The sequence below is a fragment of the Dasypus novemcinctus genome, chromosome 26 (genome assembly GCF_030445035.2).
Source record: "Dasypus novemcinctus isolate mDasNov1 chromosome 26, mDasNov1.1.hap2, whole genome shotgun sequence".
NCBI lineage: Eukaryota > Metazoa > Chordata > Mammalia > Cingulata > Dasypodidae > Dasypus > Dasypus novemcinctus.
The window spans coordinates 6,892,671-6,908,709 of NC_080698.1; the positions used below are offsets into that span (position 1 = coordinate 6,892,671).

General features: G+C 48.4%; 1 protein-coding gene across 2 annotated transcripts; it reads right to left on the minus strand.

The window, feature by feature from the left end:
• Positions 1–6,847: 6,847 nt before the first annotated feature.
• Positions 6,848–13,699, minus strand: LOC101421186 (C-C chemokine receptor type 1). Of its 2 annotated transcripts, none has more exons than XM_058288177.2 (2): positions 13,321–13,699; positions 6,848–10,633 (listed from the first exon to the last, which is right to left on the minus strand). In XM_058288177.2, exon 2 carries the CDS (start codon positions 10,620–10,622, stop codon positions 9,558–9,560), a length of 1,065 nt encoding a protein of 354 aa, XP_058144160.1. In that variant the 5' UTR covers positions 10,623–10,633; positions 13,321–13,699; the 3' UTR covers positions 6,848–9,557. The 2 variants fall into 2 exon arrangements, with proteins under 2 accessions (XP_058144160.1, XP_058144159.1); XM_058288176.2 differs by having other exon boundaries at positions 6,848–10,689; positions 13,321–13,697.
• Between the last annotated feature and the right edge of the window lie 2,340 nt (positions 13,700–16,039).

Below are 16,039 nucleotides of genomic sequence, written 5' to 3' on the forward strand. Positions count from 1 at the left end.
ACTACACAGCAAATGATGTGTAGGAATGGGCACATGCTCACGAAATTCACTGGTTTACAATATTCCCCATCATTCTGCAGCAGCTGGATTGATAGACGATGGAATGGCCTTTTGAAGACTCAATTACAATGCCAACTAGGTGGCAATACCCTGAAAGGCTGGGGAAATGTTCTCCAGGAGGCTGTGTGTGCTCTAAATCGGTGTCCACTCGATGGTGCTATTTCTCCCATAGCCATGTGTAGTAGTTTGATATTATTGATGAATTCCAAAAAGAAATATTGGATTATGTTTGTAAACTCATCTTTTCCTCTAGGCATATTAGATTATATTGGATTCAAAGGTTTGTTTGATTAAGTAATCATGTAAACCTCTTGTGCCAATAGGATGTTGAGTCCCCACCCTTTGGTGGGTGAGGACTCACTGATAAAAGGCATGGCAAGGGACAGAGTTGGGGGTTTTTAATGTTGGAGATTTGATGTTGGCGTTTGATGCTGAAGTCTTAAGCTGGAGCTCCAGGGAGAGAGACAGAGCCGTTCGCCTGATAGTCTACAGCTTGCCTTGTGGAGAGAGGCAAAGCTTAGACAGCCTCATAGTCTATAGCTGACCTTGTGGAGAAAAACAGAGGCGCTGAGCCCAGAGGAACCCAGGAAACCTAAACCCTCGCAGATGTTGGCAGCCATCTTGCTAACGCATGAAAATAGACTTTGGTGAGGGAAGTATTTATGGCCTGGTATCTGTAAGCTCCTACCCCAAATAAATACCCTTTATAAAAACCAACCAATTTCTGGTATTTTGCACCAGCACCCCTTTGGCTGACTAATACACCATGATTCACGGATCCAGGAATTAAGGGGCGGAAATGGGAGTGGTACCACTCACTATTACCCCTAGTGATCCACTACGAAAATTTTTGCTTCCTGTCCCTGCAACCTTAAACTCTGCTGGTCTACAGGTCTTAGTTCTGAAAGGAGGTGTGCTTCCACCAGGGAACACAACAATGATTCCATTGAAGTCGAAGTTGAGACTGCCACCTGGCCACTTTGGGTTCCTCATGCTTCTGAGTCAATAGGCAAAGAAAGACATTATTGTACTGGCTGGAATGATTGATCCTGACTGTCAAGGGAAAATAGGACTATACTTATACAATGGAGGTAAAGAAGAGTTTGCCTAGAATACTGGAGATCCCCTAGGGGCAGGATTATTTAACTGTTTTTTTGTCCCATGGACCCCTTTGCCAGTCAGGTAAAAACCATGGACCCCTTCTCAGAATGTAGCAGCAGATAGTTTTATGACACTTAGCTAGCGTTGGGTCTAACAACTAACATAATTTCAAATAATGGATGAGCATAAGTGATTTTTTGAGATATGAAACAACTATAATGTGATATGAAGTGAATATTACTGTAATTTATTGCATACATTCATAGTGAAAGAAATACTAGATTTCAGTTAGAAGTCAGAGAAAAAAAAAGTTAATTTTTTTCAATTCAAGCTCATGAACTCCCTAAAATCTTTCCATGGATCCCCAGTTAAGAACACCTGCCCTAGGGCGTCTCTCAGTACTACCATGCCCTGTTATTAAAGTCAATGGAGGGAAGCAGACTTGGCCCAGTGGATAGGGCGTCCATCTACCACATGGGAGGTCCGCAGTTCAAACCCCAGGCCTCCTTGACCTGTGTGGAGCTGGCCCACACACAGTGCTGATGTGCACAAGGAGTGCCCTGCCATGCAGGGGTGTCCCCGCATAGGGGAGCCCCACGCGCAAGGAGTGTGCCTCATAAGGAGAGCCGCCCTGCGCGAAAGAAAGTTCAGCCTGCCCAGGAATGGCACCACACACACGGAGAGCTGACACACAAGATGACACAACAAAAAGAAACACAGATTACCGTTCCGCTGACAACAACAGAAGCGGACAAAGAAGACGCAGCAAATGGACACAGAGAGCAGACAACGGGGGGGTTGAGGAGGTAGGGGAGAGAAATAAATAAAAAATAAATAAATCTTTAAAAAATAAATAAATAAAAATAAAGTCAATGGAAAATTGCAACAACCCAATCCAGGCAGGACTAACAATGGCCCAGAATTTTCAGGAATGAAAGTTTGGGTCACCCCACCAGGCAGAGAGCCGCAGCCAACTGAGGTGCTTGCTAAGGGTAAAGAGAATAGGTAGTGGAAGAAGGGAGTGCTAAATACAAACTTTGACCACATGACCAGTTACAGAAATGAAGACTATAATGGTCTTGAATTTTTCTTCCTTGTTTTAAGTATGTTTGTAGATGTGCATTAAACTAATATCTTTGTTTTCTTTCCTGTCTTTTCCCCTTATCATATGACATGCCATAGTGTTTAAGGATGTCAAATTTAAGAGTGAATGTTACTCAAGTTCTTGCATCCTATTTTGGAGGGATTAGTGCATGTGTACCCAGGGCAGTTGAGTATTGTTAGGTGGAAAAAATATATGTGTGTATATGTATTTCTGTTATTGTTTTTAGTTAGAGACCAAGAATGGTTTAAGGTGATGTGTATGGCGGTCAAGTTGACAGTAGGTGGTCTGTGATGGTTAGGTTAATGTGTCACCTCAGCCAAGTAATGGTGCCAAGTTGTTTGGTCAAGCAAACACTGGACTAATTGTAAGACAAGGGCATTTCATGGACTTTAGCAAGTTTTGAGTGAGTTGATTGCATAGATGGCTGGTTACATCTACAATCAATTGAGGAGATTGCCATCAGCAATGAGTGACATCTCATCCAATCAGTTGAAAGCTTTAATAGGAGAAGTGACTTCAGTATTCAGAGAGAGAATACCCATCTCTACTTCAAATAGCCAGCATCTCCTGGGAAATTCAACGAGGACCTTCATCGGAGTCCCATGCTTGCAGCCTGCTATACGGAACTTGGACTTGTACATCTCCGTGGTCATATGAGACAATTTTATAACTTCTCATACTATTTACCAATATCCCTTGTCAGTTCTCTTTCCCTAGAGAACCCTGACTATTATACCATGCTAAGAATAAGCACTAAAAAGTTAGAGTGATATTAATAAACTGGCAAAGTAAGCATCCATACAAAGAATATTACCAGAGATAAAAAGAGATATTTCTTAATGACAAAGGGGTTAACTCATTAGAAAAAAATGTAACTTTATAATAGAACTTCAAAATACATGAAGCAAAACTTTTACCAAGCAAGTGGGCTCATTGCCCAATATACACAAAAGTCAATGCTCTGACACCAGGATATTTGAGATAAGAGTTTCATTGCAAAGTTGACCAGGAAGGAGACAAGAGGCAAGCTCAAACTTGTTCCCCTGAGCTGCGGGGCAGCAGTGCTCCAAAATGTATTCACCAAATGCAATGAATGTGCCACAATGATGAAAGAGGTTGTTGATGTGGGAGGAGTGGGGGTGTGGGGTGGGGTGTGGGGTATGTGGGAACTTCTTATATTTTTTAATGTAACATTTTTTGTGATCTACATATCTTTAAAAAAAAAGATAATTTAATTTAATATTTAAAAAAAATTTTTCCCCTGAGGTGGAAAGGCTTAGAGGTTTTATGAGATTCACACCAAAGGAAGGTGGAGATAGTGACGTTCTTCAAGTTGGCATACATTGTTTGGCAGTTTATAGAATCATCCAAACAGGCAGGGGAAGACTTACAGTGCAGGCATGGGAGCAGGGATCATGCGCAGATAGGCACGATAACTCAGACATTGTATGACTAGAGAATGTCACATTTAGCATGAAGGGGGGTAGTTTAGTAGGGCAGACATTGTTAGGTTACTCTCGGTCAACAGTTAGTACACAGTGCACCTGTGCAGTCCCAGAGAGCCTTGGGTTACAAGGAATGGCGAGGAAGGAGCATTAGCTTCAATAATAAATAAAGGTCAAGGGAAGTACATGGTTCTAACAAGAAGCCTATAATAGTAGCTACCACAGCAAGTTACTTCAACAGCTGTCTCAGCCGCTTGAGGAGCTGCAGGAGTTTCTTGCAGCAGCTATGCAGCAGTTTCAAAACTGCCAGAAATAAAGGGAAATACAGACAAACTTATAATCATAGGTGGATGTTTTGACATCCCTTTCCAGTACTGATAGAGCAACAAGACAAAAAGTCAGATATGAAATACACTAATAACCAACCTGATCTAACTGACATTTATGAAGCATTTTACTGCAGGATGCATGTTCTTTTCAAGTGCTCATGGAACATTAACCAAGCTAACCCACATGCATGTAGAACTCTTAATAAGATAGATCATATCCTCCACCTTAATGAAGTCTCAACAAATTTGAAAGGATTAAATCATGTAGATCACAACAAGATTAAACTAGAAATCAATAACAGAAATATATCAGGAAAATCCACAAGTATTTGGAAACTAAATAACACTTCTAAATAACCCATGGTCAAAGAAGTCTAGAGGAAAATAAAAATTATTTTGAACTGAATGAAAATGAAAACTTAACATACCAGACTTTGAATGCATGAAAGCAGCCCTGCAAGGAAAGTTTATAGCACCAGATAGCTGTATTAGAAAAGAATAACGTTCTTACGTCAAGGACCACAGCTTCCACCTTAATGAACTAGCAAAAAAGGAATGAAACCAAAATTAGCAGGAGAAAAGAAACAACAAAGATCAGAGCAGAAATCAATAAAAGAAAATCTATGAATTTTCCAATAAAATTCTACTATGCCTACTATGTGGGGAAAAGGAGGGTCAGGGCTATGTGGATTTTTTAAAAGGAAGAAATAAAATGTTAAAAAAGAAGGATGATCTTTCCCTGCATCTCTCCCTGGTACTAAGATTGTGTGCAGCAATTTACATGCTCGAGACTGAGCCAAAGGGCTGCAGGGTTCTCAGCTGGCATGCAGAATCTCCCTCCACTGGTGACAGTGGGTACTAGGGTGACAAGCGCAGAAAAATCACCACTCACTGCAGGACTATGTAAAAAAGAAAGATATTGACTACAATGGAAGCTAGCTTTCTTATTATTTGTGAAGGCAGTTTCATAAACGGAAAGGGGAAAGACTAGAAAGAACTATGTTATGTAAGATTTAGCATTGGAGGTATTGGTATGAAGTCATGGTTTATAATGTAGAGACAGATAGATAGGTATATAGATAGATAGAAAAAGAGACGATAGAGATATAGAGATATGTACATACATGTATGTATTTATGTGTGTGTGTCTGTGTTTAACACATACATAGATATTTTTCCCAACTCTGTCTCCTGAGAAGGTTTAGGAGCAATAACAGTCCACTAGAAATGAGCATACCTAGTACCCAGATCTTGATCTTTAAACATTAGTCTCTACTAAGAGAACCATACTACTTGGAAAACAGTCTGTTTTCATGGTTGGGACAAGGAAAATACAAGATGAATGTGGGAACTCTTGTGCCAAAAATAAGGAAATTCTCAAAAATATAATGAGGGGATAAAGCAAAAGGACAAAGGAGCTGGCTTGAAGGAGTTCCCACTGGACAAGTCTGGGACAATTTGTACATCAAAATAAACAATGAGCTCCAAAATGTACTCACCAAAATGCAATGAATGTGCCACAATGATGAAAGAGGTTGTTCATGTGGGAGGAGTGGGGTGGGGTGGGGTGTGGGGTATATGGGAACCTCTTATATTTTTCAAAGTAACATTTTTTGTGATCTATGAATCTTCTTTTAAAAAGGCAATTAAATAAAAAATTTTCAAAAAAAAAAATAAACAATAGTAATATTAGATTATATCCCATTGAATAAAAAAGGAATCCATGAGATCATACTGATATCAACAAATGAGTGAATGAATGAATAAATAAAGTGGGGGAGAAGAGAAACCTCCATTCCACAGTAGACTACCAACTGATACTAGTCACTTATTAATTAATAGTTTACAATGGAGAAACCTGGAGGACACCTTCTTAAGCAAGTCATAAAGGTTCATATCTCCAGTCATGGGGCAACCTGACATTACGTGCCTCCTGATATGATGCACTGAGAAGAATACAGCATCACTCCTGTGAGATCCCTGCCATGGTTGCAAATCATAATGAAACATCAGATAAACCCACACTAAGGGATTGACTATCATTTAACTGTAGCTTTAAAAATGTTGAGGTCATGAAAGACAAGAAAAGCCTGAGGAACTGTTTCAGATTTAAGGAGATTAGAGAGGCATGGCAACTAAATTAAATGAGTCATTCTGGCTCCTGGAACTATAAAAGACATTATGAACAATCTGGATAACCCTGGAAAGAGGGCTATAGATTAGATGCTGATACTGCATTGGGGTAAGTTTCCTGATTTTGGTGGTTTTTTTTTGTTGTCATGTGGAAAAACACTTACTAGGAAAAACACTCAGAAGGACTGAAGGGTGAGGAGGCGTCATATTTGCAATTTACTCTGAAATGGTTTTAGAGGGAAAAAATAGTATCTGTGTCTCTATATTTCTATCTCTATGTGGATAGACAAAGAAAAAGAGGGTGAGGGCAGGAGTTTAGGGGGTAAATGTGGTAACATGTTGGCAGTCGGGGAGCCGAGGTGGGGGTGTGAGAGCTCTGTGCTAGTGTACTTTTCTATTCTGAAAAATTGAAATGGAAGAAATGATAAGAAGAACAACAACTGGGAACATGGGATGGGAGCCCTATTAACACAGGGCTGGGAGGGGGTCGAGGGGGAGGGAGGCTATCAGGAGGAGCTGGAGAGGTCTTGGGTGAAGAAGGCAGGGCACTGGCAGGGAGAAGGCTTTGGGCAACATCTCAGATAGCTGGAGAAAGAGCACGCTTTCTATCTACAGCCCTGGGAGGTGGGCTCCAGTCTTACCCACTTTATAGATAAGGAAATTGGAGGCTCAGAGAGGTTTTCATCCAACCAGCATTTACTAAGTACTTTCTACCCGTCAGACTTTATACCAAGGTTACACAAAATACAACGTGTGGTTATGTATGGGCGCCGAGATGGTTAAGGTCATTGTCAGCTTGGCCAGGTTGCAGTGTCCAGTTGTTTGGACAAGCAAGCACTGGGCTGCTTCTTACTGTGAGGGTGTTGGGTGGATTTGAATCATCAGTCAGTTGATTGTCTCCATGGCTGACAACATCTACATTCAACTAAGGAGACTTTCAGCAAGGACAGAAGTCTCATCCGGTCAGTTGAAGGCCTGAAAGGAGAACTGAGGATTTCAGCATCAGCGAGAAGAGTTTCTTTCTGTCCGTCAGCCAGCCAGCCTCTCCTGGGGAATTCACTGAGACCTTCACTGGAGCTCCCAGCTTGCAGCCTGCCCTGTGGAATGTGGCATCCCCATGTGAGCCAATTCCAATAATAAAGCTCATAATATTTACATACCCTCGCGTGCATATTTCCTGTCAGTTCTGTTTCCGTGGAGACCCCTGACTAATACAAGCACATTTAGGAAGCAGTACTGGAAACGCAGTACGTTTTAACCTGCTAAGAGCGGTCATATTTGGTTGTGAACTTACTCCCACTTTTGGAAGTAGTGGGGCTCACACGTTTTGATTTGTGCTTTTTTGCAAATTCCAGTCTCCCTCAAGGACCACGCATTGCCTTTGTAATTAGGCACAGCAGTCAGTGTTCCTTGAAGCCTGGACTGCGACGCTGCCCGCTGAAGACGGCGTGCGGCTTTCTGATGCAGTCCTACATTCCTTGTTTCCTGCAGTAATGGGCAGCGCTTCTTCATTCCGTTAAGCCCCTTGCTCTCCACGACGCAGGGCTCAGGTCTACAGGTGACTCCCCCGTTCGCTGTGTGACGACTTCCTACCCAGGCAAGAGTTTCGCAGGCCTTCGTGACATCAGCTTCTTTTCACAAAGAAGACGTGAACCGAGGGCTCCCTTCCCGCGGGCACACCTGAGTCTGCACCTAGGGTGCGTGCACGCAGCAGTTCGCACCGGAAGGGTGGGGGGCTTGGTAAGCACAGCTCGGCATCCAAGTAAAAAGAAGGGAAGCCCCGTGGTGTCACTGTGGCGTAGGGGGGCGCCCATCGGCTGATGGTGCCTTGTGACGCACTGCCGGGCACCAGGTACTCCGCGGCAGCCCCCACCCGCCCCGTCCCGGGCCCTGTTGGCGCCGTCTGCCCACTGAGCTGGGGCGCTGGGAGAAGAGAGCCTCACGGACCTGCTTCTGCTGGGGCTCAGGGAGCTGCTAGGAGAAGGCCGGCCCGTAGCCACCGCTGCCGCATTGACTCACTCTGTGCAGGAAGTAGTGGGCAATGGGTGGCAAAAAATAAGGTGCATCCTAAAAGCAGAGCTTTGAAATGAAATGATTTCTTGGTCTGGGAAAGTGATCACAACAACACCTAAAGAACAACGATACAACAGTGAGTATCATTGGAGTCCCTAGTTGTTAAAATAAATAGGAAATATGCGTGGGAGGAAAAAGTTGAAGAAAATACATCCAAAATGTATACTGGCTGTTTTGGAGCAATGGGATTATGGGTGATTTTGCTGTTTGTATTTTTCCTTTTGTGCTTTTAAGCTTTCTTAGAAACAGTTTTTTGCTATTAGTGAAAAGAATTTTAAAGAAATATTTGTCTAACGGAAAAGGGACAAAGGCATGATAAATAGGGGGACAGACCAAGTGTTCAGCAGTCTGTAAGGGCCTTGTGGGTATCCTGGAGCCTCTGCCTCTTCGTTGCAGGCGTCTTCACCCCTCGCGGCCCAGATGCTGTCAGCACATGCAGCAGGAGGGCCCAAGGCAGAGCTCAGAGCTGGAGCACGGAGAGCACAGACGGGGCCTCAAGGCAGATCAGCCCAGGTTCCGTGTGCCTCGTCACCTAATTTCTGCACCGAAGCCCTCAGAACTTACCACCACATCGCTTGACTTGCAGGGAAGGGAGATCCTGAAAAATACTCAGAAAAAAGGGAATGCTAAGCAGAAATGACGGGTGCCGCCCTCCACGGCTGCTATGAGAAGCCCTCGTGTCGCACACGCGGTTGTGCTCAGCCGCCTGCGTGAATTGTTTGGCTTTAGTTTTCTCCAGGACTTTTCTTAGTTCCACGCCCAACATTCCCACTGGGTCTCCAGGTCTTCGCTCACCACATTCCCTAGCGTTCCTAAGAACCCAGGCCCGCAGGGGAGGTGGGGCTGGGGTGGGATGTTGAGAGGAGGCCGATGTTGCCACTGATCAGCTTTGGGGCTTGGAGTGGAGGCAACTGTGGAAATCTCTCTACCCAAGTTCATGGCGGGTGGTATGAGTGTCAGGGTGGGGGGTGCAGAGTCACTTTTTTTTTTTTTTTTACAAATGTTAATGTTCACAAATCTGAAATCCTGTTTGGGTCCAGGCCCTTCACTCACACCCTTTGTCCCAGTCTTCTGGCATGTTCCATTTTGCTCAGTCATCTCCTTTGCACCAGGGAGAAGGTCATGGAGAAGACCAGAGGTGATTTAGTGCAGGTCACGTTGGAGCTTCCTCTTACCCCCGGAGGGCTGGGATTCCACACCGCGACCGGAATCAGGTACCGGCTGGGAGTGCAAATGTGCCTCCTCCCCGCGGGGCCCGTGTGGCCGGCAGGTCAGTTCCACTGAGTCCTGGGCTGTCCTCTGGGGGCTGAGTCAGAACCCAGCAGAGAGTTCCTGCTCCCCTGTAGAGGGAGACATGGAGCTGACCCTCTCCAACCTCTCCGTGGAGAGGAAGGGAAGCCACTTGGCCAGGTGCACGGCCACGAGCCTGTGGAACAGCTGGCGGAGGTACTTCCGGAACCTCTCGCCGACAAAGACGTAGATCACGGGGTTGAGGCAGCAGTGCGTGTAGGCGATCACCTCCGTCACTTGTATGGCCACGTCCAGGTGTTTGCTCTGTTCACACTCACTGGTGAGAAGGAAGCCTTGGAAAGCAGAAACAAACATCGCCAGATTATAGGGGGTCCAGAAGAGAAAGAAGACGAGCATGATGACGAAAATCAGGCGGACAGCTTTGACCTTCTTCTCATTTGGCCGTTTGAGCAGAATCTTTATAATTCCCGTGTAACAGACGATCATGACCAACATAGGCAAAGCCAGCCCCAGGATGTTCAGTTTCAGAGCCTGGAACTGTCTCCACTCCCTCAAGTGTTCGTGAGGGAAATGAAGGCTGCAGGTGTGATGAGTCAGCTCCCACTGGGCCTTGGAGAAGTACAAGCCCGGGATGGAAGCCAGGATGGCCAGGGTCCAGGTGGCGATGCTGGTGAGCACACCGAAGGCGAAGGACCGGGCCCGCAGGGCGGACACCGCGTGGACGATGGCCAGGTACCTGTCGATGGTCAGGAGGACGATGAAGAAGACCTCGCTGTACAAGCCTATGTAGTAAAGCCCAGAGAGGAGCTTACACATGGCATCGCCGAAGAGCCAGTCGTCCTTCAGCTTGTAGTCGATCCAGAAGGGCAGCGTGAAAAGGAAGAGCAGGTCAGAGATGGCCAGGTTGAGGAGGTAGATGCCGGTCATGCTCTTGAGCCTCTTGTACTGCAGGAGGACCAGGACCACCAGGGTGTTGCCCACGAGGCCGATGATGAACACTAGGGAGTACAAGGGCGGCAGCAGTTGGGCCCCGAAGGCTCTCACCTCTGTCTTCTGGCACGGGGTGGAGTCCCTGTAGTCATACTCAGTGGTCGTGCCGTAGTTCTCTGAGGTTGTGATTTCCATCCTGGCTTCTCCTATGGGTCAAGGAAAATGGTTTCTGTATTTATTTTGCTGTTCAACGCTTTGGGCTCTGGACAAGAAAAACAAGGCAATGGTTAAATGTCTTCAACCACTGGACGCTATTTATTGACGTGCCCTGGGGGTGCAATGGTGAGCAGGGGAGACCCAGGTCCTCTTTGCCCTCCTGGAACCTGGAGCCTAACGGGAAGTATTAAGTTAATGACTTTGGCTGAGAGTATTGGGAAGGAAAATTTCAGTGGGCAGAGAGCACATACTAAGAGACCCTACCACCTCCATGGCTAGGCATTGGACCGAGCATTCAGCAACCCTTCAGCATCCCCCAGTTTAGAGGTAAAGATACAAAGGTTCAGAGTGGTTAGAAAACTCACCCAAGCCACACAGCTGGTGAGAGCAAGAGGTGGAACTCAAACACAGGTGTGTATGACGTTCAAGCCCGTTCCCACTTAGCTTTCCTACTGTTAATCGCGGAGTGATGACTTAGCGCTGTAGGGTGCAGAGGAGTGGCTGGGAGCGAGACACTTACAAACAGACCTTCATGACTTCAGAAGCCAGAAACGTTCTCAGCTGGGGGTTGGAAATGTGTGGGCTTTTTTTGTCTGGTTTAGTTTTTTTGATTTCTGGTTTTAGTTCTCACAAAGACTGGGGGTTGCTACTGTCATTTGAAGAGCAGGGCTGAGCATGTCCTGTCGTGAAAATTTTTTCTACCCCACGTGCCAACAGTGCTGCCAAAGGGGAATCTTCATTACAGCGGAGGGCACCAGCACCAGAGTGGACTCAGCCTGGCCCCTGCCACATGGCCCACAGCTGGGAAGGCAGGTAGGTCTACAGGTGACTCTGCACCCCTGTGAAAGCTATGAGGATTCAGAAGGCTGCACAGGTGGGGAGGAGAGGGGTGAGCTGGTGGAAGAAGAGAAAGCTGAGGTAGAAGAAGGAAGGGCTCAGAAAGGCCTCAAGCCATGAGGTGGGGCCCCACAGTGGCCAGGTGGAAGCTGAAATAAGCTCATGGAGATATAGAGATATAGCTATATAGATAAAGATGACATAGATACAGATTTTTTTACCAAGACTTCCCTTGAAACAAACAAAAACTAACAAGAACCTCTAGCTAGCTTGTCTTTGAGGGACATCCCCCTGCCCCTACTTCTTAGTGCACTTCCTCAATCCTTTCTGATCCACCTTCTGAAGGCTCTGCACCCCCACCCCAAAGGAAGCATGGGCTTTGGCATATAATTTACCAGCTGCATGAACTTGGACAAGTTCATCTATCTCTCGGAGCCTCAGTTCCTCCCCTGTAACGTGGGGAAGTGGCCCTTCCCTTGCAGGGCTGCTCTGAGGTAACAGATGAGAAGAATCCCGCCTGGCACTGCATGGCCCTCAGTAAACAGAAGCAGCCCTGCTTCCCTGCGCTGGCCCTTTTCTGAGACCTGTCACCACCAGGACGCCAGGCTCTAATCCTGTACTGGCTGAGGTCCCCTGTCCCCACACGCCCCCCTCCAGGCCTCTCTCTTCTGTCACTAATCCGGAAGGTGAACTCTGCTTGACAACCGCAGCCCCTTCAAGGTGAATAGCGCTTTGAAATTCTCCCCAGCTGGGGAGGGACTAACCCCAGGAGGCCGGTTTCTGGGGATTTTTGCCTAAGAGGAAGGCAAGTTGAGTCACCCTCCGCTACCCACAATTTGAACAGTCACCTCCTGTCCGCCCCGCCCGCCCCTACTCACGAACCCATCTGCTCTTCCCCCAACTCGTCAGGTGCCATGCAACAACTCCAGGGTGTATGGCTCCTAAAGGGACATGGCCTGGAAGGGGCCTCTCGGAGGATAGAACAGAGGACTGTGTTGCCATTCCTTCTTGCAGCCCTGCTGTAATGGGCTGCAGAAGTCTGGCCCCAAGGTCACTGCACAGTGGTTGGTGGTTTCTATGAAGAGTTGAAGTAGTTACCCCCTAATAGCCCTCATGCCCTTCTATCTTCATTTATCATTCATTTTCCCCAATTCCTGGTGACTTGATTCAGAACAAAATTCTGACCTGCCTCTTTGTAATAGAATAGAATGGATGCATCCCAAGAGGCCACCTGGCCATCTCCCTCTCTAGAGCTGGGTGAAATCCTACCACCTCCTAAAACCGTCAGACTACTGGTTTTGAGACTCCTTGACTCTACCCTTTTTAAGAAATTGTTTCAGTATCAAATCACCCTTGCAACTGCAAAGTTCTTCCTAACGAATATTTCCCCCTTGCTACAACTTCTTCACACACCACACTTGGTTTTCCTCTCCACGGTCCACAGGGAACTAGGTCAAGCCAATTCCTCTTGCGTCACTTTCCCCAGAAAGCATCTCTTGGCTCCTAATACTAGACTGACTTTCCTTAATCAGTCATAAGCAATGAAGCATCCAAGAAGTCTTTCATTGTAGCAAAAACAAAAGAAAGCAAAAACCAAAACCATTTCACATCTGAGCACCCAGCCTTGAGAAGCCATCTGCTGTCCGCTCTGCTATACAGAAGAGGTGGCCTGACAGACGCATCAAGATGTCACTTAGACCCTTGCCTGGCCCTCAAAGAACCCACCAGCTGAGGAGACAGGCAGGTAAACAAAGGCTACAGGGTGAGAAGGACCGCGGGCTTTAAACAAGATTGCCCTGAACAGTAACTCACCGGACAGGAAAGAAACAATTCCACTTACTTGGGCTCCAAGGGATATCGTCCACGAAGTCTTGTTTCTGGGTCTCAAAGGCTGTTTCTGAATTCGAGGTTCAAGGTCCTGACCAAGTAGGAAGTCCTCGGCTTCCTGTGAGATGATGGAGATTGGACTCTGGGTTTCAGAACAACCAGGCTGGGGGAAAGTTCTTCTTTTTGAACCGTTAGGTATCCATGGATGGCCACAACGCCCACCAGCGGCTATTTCATGGAGGCCAAGTTCACCACAAAGGTTTTCTTTGCTCCCTTGGCTGTGCTGTGAGGCTCTGCCTGGGAGCTCTGTCTTAAGGGCATTGGACAGGGTGGAGTTGGGTGGAGTTGGGTGGGTGGAGATGGGTGGAAGCGAGGTGTTTCCAGAAATCTGTGGAGCAATGGAAGGCAGGGATTGGGGGCGGGCAGGCACGGAGAGGCAGGGCATAGAGGTTTCGTGTCAGCGGGCACCCTTTGAAAAAAACACCCGAGATTGCCAGATATAAACAGGAACTCTGAGTCCTGTTCCTTAAAACTGGCCTGCTGCTGCGGGGACAGAGGGAAGTGTCAGCTTCTCCTTGGCGCCCCCCTGCCTCCTCTTCCTCTGACTGGCCACTGCCCCTCGCCTCTCTGTTCCCTGTCCCCACAAACCCCACTCGTGGCTTGACTTCGAGGAATCTCAGCTCGAGTGAATACAGGTCTGCTGGCTGGGTCTTGGCCGTTCCTCTCCCACCCCCCACCCCACCCTGTTTATGCAAAGGCTCACCATGGGCCAAATGCAAACCCCAGCCCCGATTTGTGACTGGGCAGATGACGGTGACTTTCTAAGTCTTGGTTCCCTTTGTCAAGGAAGAACGCTGAACACTTAGGCTTGTGGGAGAGTGTGCATGTGAGAAATGGCGAGCGCCTGGCGCAAGGACCCTGCCTGGTAGATGACCTGACCTCGGCTCTCCCCACGGCTGCCAACGCCCGCTCTGCCCTTGGGTGCGCCCCTCCCTCCTGGCTCCCATTTCCGGTTCTGTAAAATGGGGGGGCTCCGTAACTGTCCTCTCAGGCTTGCTGCAAAGGGCCATTTCAGGAATCCCAAGTGTGACTGTGCTTTGAGGACGTCACTCGTCCCCTTCGATGCACCGTTCCGCGACTCTTCTGGAGTTGGGGCTCCCCTCGTTGGCAGCCTGCCTAGCGAGAACAGGGAGGCGAAAGGCAGCCGGACTCACCCCGACACCCCCGGCCCAGGCCCTGCCACCCTGTGCGCGGCGGAGAGGAGGGTGTGACGAGGGGCACGGGCTGCGGCCTGACGGCCGTGTCGCAGCCCTGCAGTGTCTCCTCTTCTGTAAAGCAAGGCTGGTCATGTGTGCTTTGCAGGGTAGAGAGGAGTGAAGTAAGAGTGTGACTAAGTGCTTGAGATGTGAAAGATGCCCGGAAGCCAACCCCGCGGCGAGCACTGTGTTTGTAGGTGATCCCAGGAAACACTGCGGGGGAGGCGAAAGATGGGGTGTCCTCGAGCAGGGGGTGAGAGGGTCGGGAATGGGGGCGTCTAACCAACACATCCCCACCCCATCGCGGCTGAGGGCTGCTTCTGCAGGGGTGATTCTCTGGCTTCCAGATTGCTGTAGGGTGCAGGGGGTCAAGCCTACTCCCCGGGGAGGCGCCCCGTGCCTGCGGGAGGCAGCCTGCGGCACGTGCAGGTGCGTGCTGGGGCAGGTGGCTGGAGCCCTGGCAGGGGCCATGTCGCCAGGTGCCTGCAGAGGCTGCAGAGCCAGCATCCCCTCCAGCCAACCTGGTCACCGCTGGGCTCTGCCGCCACAGCCGTGAACCAGGAAGGCATGTCACCAGAGACTTGTAGACTGTTGCTGTGCATCCATTTCTAAGAAGAACAGAGGCCTGGGAGAACTGCCTCTGCCTCGGTCATGTCTAAGGCCAGAGCAGGACGGGCCAGAAGCTCTAAGCTTGCCTGGCTCCCAGCTCAGCTCGGACCCACACCAGGCAAAGGAATGTCCTCGTTCACTTAGCAAATCTCACTGAGCGCCGGCCACGTGCTGGGCTCGGGTTAGGTCTAGGGACCCAGCAGTGGCCAAGAGAGGCGCTTACATCCTTTGTGAGCTCACGGGTTAGCGAGAACCACGGCCAGCTATACACGTCACTGGAGTGAGGACTGAGTAAGCTGGGGTGTGGAAGTGTGCCCACCGAGGGGCCGGGACCCCTCTACAGCAGGGGTTCTCAGCGTGTGGTCCCCGGGCCTGCAGCCGCAACGTCACCCAAACCTGCCAGTGACGCGAATCCTCAGGTCCCATCCCAGACCCGCAGGATCCGAAAATGGGGACAGGGCCTCAGGGAGCCCTCGGGCGCCTCTGACGCTCCAGGTGGGCAGCCTCAAGCTGGAGTTTAGCCAGGCGTTTGGCCCGAAGGTCCCTGTGACCTCTCCCTAAGGGCTAGGCTCGACGGGAGACCCTTCCCTCTTGAGCCCGCGGCCTGAGCAAGAAGCTGCGCGGTGGCCTGCTCCGTCTCCCTCCTCCTGGCCTGACACCCACACTGTCCTCTGTGGTCTTTCAAGGGTAGAGGCAAACTTCCAGCACACACACAGACACACACACACAGATACACACACAGAGACACACAGAGATACACACAGAGACACACAGAGACACACAGACACACAGAGACACATAGAGACAAACAGACACACACACAGGCCCACACACAGACACACACAGAGACACACAGAGATACACACA